Raw genomic sequence first — 2948 nt, 5'->3', positions numbered from 1 at the left:
GCCCGGGGAGCAGTGTGTGGGGACGGTGCTCTGCTCAGTGGCACCTTGAGGTTCGGATCGGGATTCGAACCGGCAACCTTCTGATTACGGGGCCGCTTCCTGGATTGTGAAGTAACAGTTAAGATCACCCTGGCGGGGACCATTCAGCGTGGGCCAGCGGCCCTGGTTGGTGTCTGGTGTACCAGTTTAAATGGTGACGATGGCGATGGTAAGTGGCGGTGAAGATGTCCTTCTCGATGGCTGTTTTACTGAAGACATGGTAGACACTCTCAAGGAACGGTTTCCATTCAGCTTTTATGACATAATAATAATCGTAATGACAATAAAGGTAAATTAGCCAGATGGACCAGCTTTAAGAGGTAAAAAGTTTCACCCACCAGTTTTCTGTTTTACTTGCAGGTAAAAACGTATATGATGTCACCTCACCAGGACACAGGGACACAAATTGTGTGGAAAACCGCGGATTTCTTTTCTTTTTTTTTTATCTTAACTCAGTTAACATATATACCAATATTATACTACAGCAATAAATAATATGATTATTTATTATTAGGAATGATAATTGTATTATTGCTGTTGTCATTGCTGTGTTGACAAAATCGCTTTCTGTGTAGACGAGCTAAATATTTGAGAAAAAAGTAAAAAATGATCAAAACACAATATCGCCCTGCCTCTCTCTCTCTCTCTCTCTCTCTCTCTCTGTCTCTCTCTCTCTCTCAAACCAAAATGAAAACAGATAAACAAAAAGTAAAAAAAAAAAAAACGAACAAACTTCCAGGATATCGGTGTACAGATCTCCAAAGTGGTGTGGCCTAGCGGTTAAGGAAGCGGCTCCGTAATCAGAAGGTTGCCGGTTCGAATCCCGACCCACACACACTGCTCGCCGGGCGCCTGTCATGGCTGCACACTGCTCACTCAGGGTGATGGGTTAAATGCAGAGGACAAATTTCACTGTGTGCACCGTGTCGCCGTGGGCTTCGTAACGACTCTGCGTTGCTCTGTTCCAGACGGGAGGCACAATGAGCGCCGAGACGCCGGTGACCCCCAGCTGGCTGAACCCGGACGCCACCTGGGCCAGTGGAGGCGGCAGCATGGACAACGTCACCGCGCCGACATTCCCGCCAGCGGCGGCCCCCCCCCCGAGGCCCCCGGGGGCGGCGGAGCCGCTGGTCAACCCGTGGGACATCGTCCTGTGCTCGTCCGGCACGCTCATCGCCTGCGAGAACGCGCTGGTGGTCCTGGTGATCTGGCAGAACCCCGCCCTGCGCGCGCCCATGTTCCTGCTCATCGGCAGCCTGGCGCTGGCGGACCTGCTGGCCGGCCTGGGCCTGGTGCTGCACTTCACCTTCGCCTACCTGCTGCGCTCCGACTCGGCGCAGCTGCTCACGGTGGGCCTGGTGGTGGCGTCGTTCTCGGCCTCCGTCTTCAGCCTCCTCGCCATCACCATCGACCGCTACCTGTCGCTCTACTACGCCCTCACCTACAACTCGGAGCGCACCGCCGCCTTCACCTACACCATGCTGGTGCTGCTGTGGGGCGTGTCCGTCTGCCTGGGCCTGCTGCCCGTCACCGGGGTCAACTGCCTCGGCGAGGAGGCCACGTGCAGCGTGGTGCGGCCGCTGACCAAGAACAACGTGGCGGTGCTGTCCGTCTCCTTCCTGCTGCTCTTCGGCCTGATGCTGCAGCTGTACGTGCAGATCTGCAAGATCGTCATGCGCCACGCCCACCAGATCGCCCTGCAGCACCACTTCCTGGCCGCCACGCCGCACTACGTCACCACCCGCAAGGGCGTGTCCACGCTCGCCATCATCCTGGGCACCTTCGCCGCCTGCTGGATGCCCTTCACCGTCTACTCGCTGGTGGCCGACTACACCTACCCGCCGCTGTACACGTACGCCACGCTGGTGCCCGCCACCTACAACTCGGTCATCAACCCGGTCATCTACGCCTTCCGGAACCAGGAGATCCAGAAGGCGCTGTGGCTGGTCTGCTGCGGCTGCGTGCCCGCCAGCGTGGCGCAGCGGGCGCGGACCCCCAGCGACGTCTGACGGGGACGGTGTCCCCCTCGGTCAGCAGCGGTGAAGATTGAAGTTGACCCAGCAGAAAGAAAGCGTGTGTGTGTGTGTGTGTTTTTTTTACCTCCCCCTCAATGTGAGAATTTACGTACTCTTGTACTGTGGGCCGCGCCCTGTCGGGAGAGGTGGCTTCGACCAGCGGCGGGCGGCTGTGCAGGACAATGATGTGGAGGTATCACGGCCTCCGGGTCAGGCTGGCGCTCGCCGCTGCGCCCTGAACAGGACTCAAACCCGCGGCCCCTTCAAACCGGTGCGCACGTGTGCCGGTTCCGCACCAAAAAAAAAAAAAAAAACGACCATTCAGAGCTAATATATATATATATATATGTGGGTGTGTGTGTGTGTGTATACACACACACTCACACATATATATCAGAGCTATGAAATGCCTTTTTTAAAAAAACAAAAAGACGGGGCCCTGTCTTGTCTCGTGATTATACGGAGGAATACGTGTTGCCAGGTCTGCTTGACAAAAAAATCGACATAGTGTCCGAGCCCTACTCGCCGCCAAATCGGTCCTGTGGCTGGATTCGTGCATCGCGTGTCGCGAAGACGTTGTAAAACGCCTTCTTATATCCAGATGAATTGTCACTGGGATTAAGAAGGGAAATGATTGTCAGAAATGATTGTCAGCATTTAATTTATCCCCTTAGTGAGCAGTGGGCAGCCGGGGAGCAGTGTGCGGGGACGGTACCTTGCTCAGTTTCACCTTGGCGGGTCGCTAGGCCACCACTGGCCCTAGGATGGTTTAGAATGATCCAGGGCCATAGTTCTCAAACTGTGGTACTTGGGTTCCCGCTATTGGTGCACCGTGAGTCAGATGTTAATGGTGATTAAATGCAGTGTAGTTATTATTCTTAATATCCTCAGTGT

The 2948-nt window shown here is 54.9% G+C and overlaps 1 protein-coding gene across 1 annotated transcript in view; it reads left to right on the top strand.

Annotated features, from left to right (window-relative positions):
- Positions 1-2368, top strand: part of gpr12 (G protein-coupled receptor 12) — a 2998-nt gene extending 630 nt beyond the window's left edge. Inside the window, exon 2 of the mRNA XM_028965511.1 lies at positions 1008-2368. Within this exon, the coding sequence (XP_028821344.1) occupies positions 1020-2048 (1029 nt within the window). The 5' untranslated portion in view covers positions 1008-1019 and the 3' untranslated portion in view covers positions 2049-2368. The remainder of the gene's footprint in view (positions 1-1007) is intronic.
- Positions 2369-2948: the final 580 nt, after the last annotated feature.

The sequence above is a fragment of the Denticeps clupeoides genome, chromosome 2, assembly GCF_900700375.1.
Source record: "Denticeps clupeoides chromosome 2, fDenClu1.1, whole genome shotgun sequence".
NCBI lineage: Eukaryota > Metazoa > Chordata > Actinopteri > Clupeiformes > Denticipitidae > Denticeps > Denticeps clupeoides.
The sequence above is the reverse complement of the archived record's forward strand: the minus strand, read 5'-3'. Positions and strand labels throughout refer to the sequence as shown.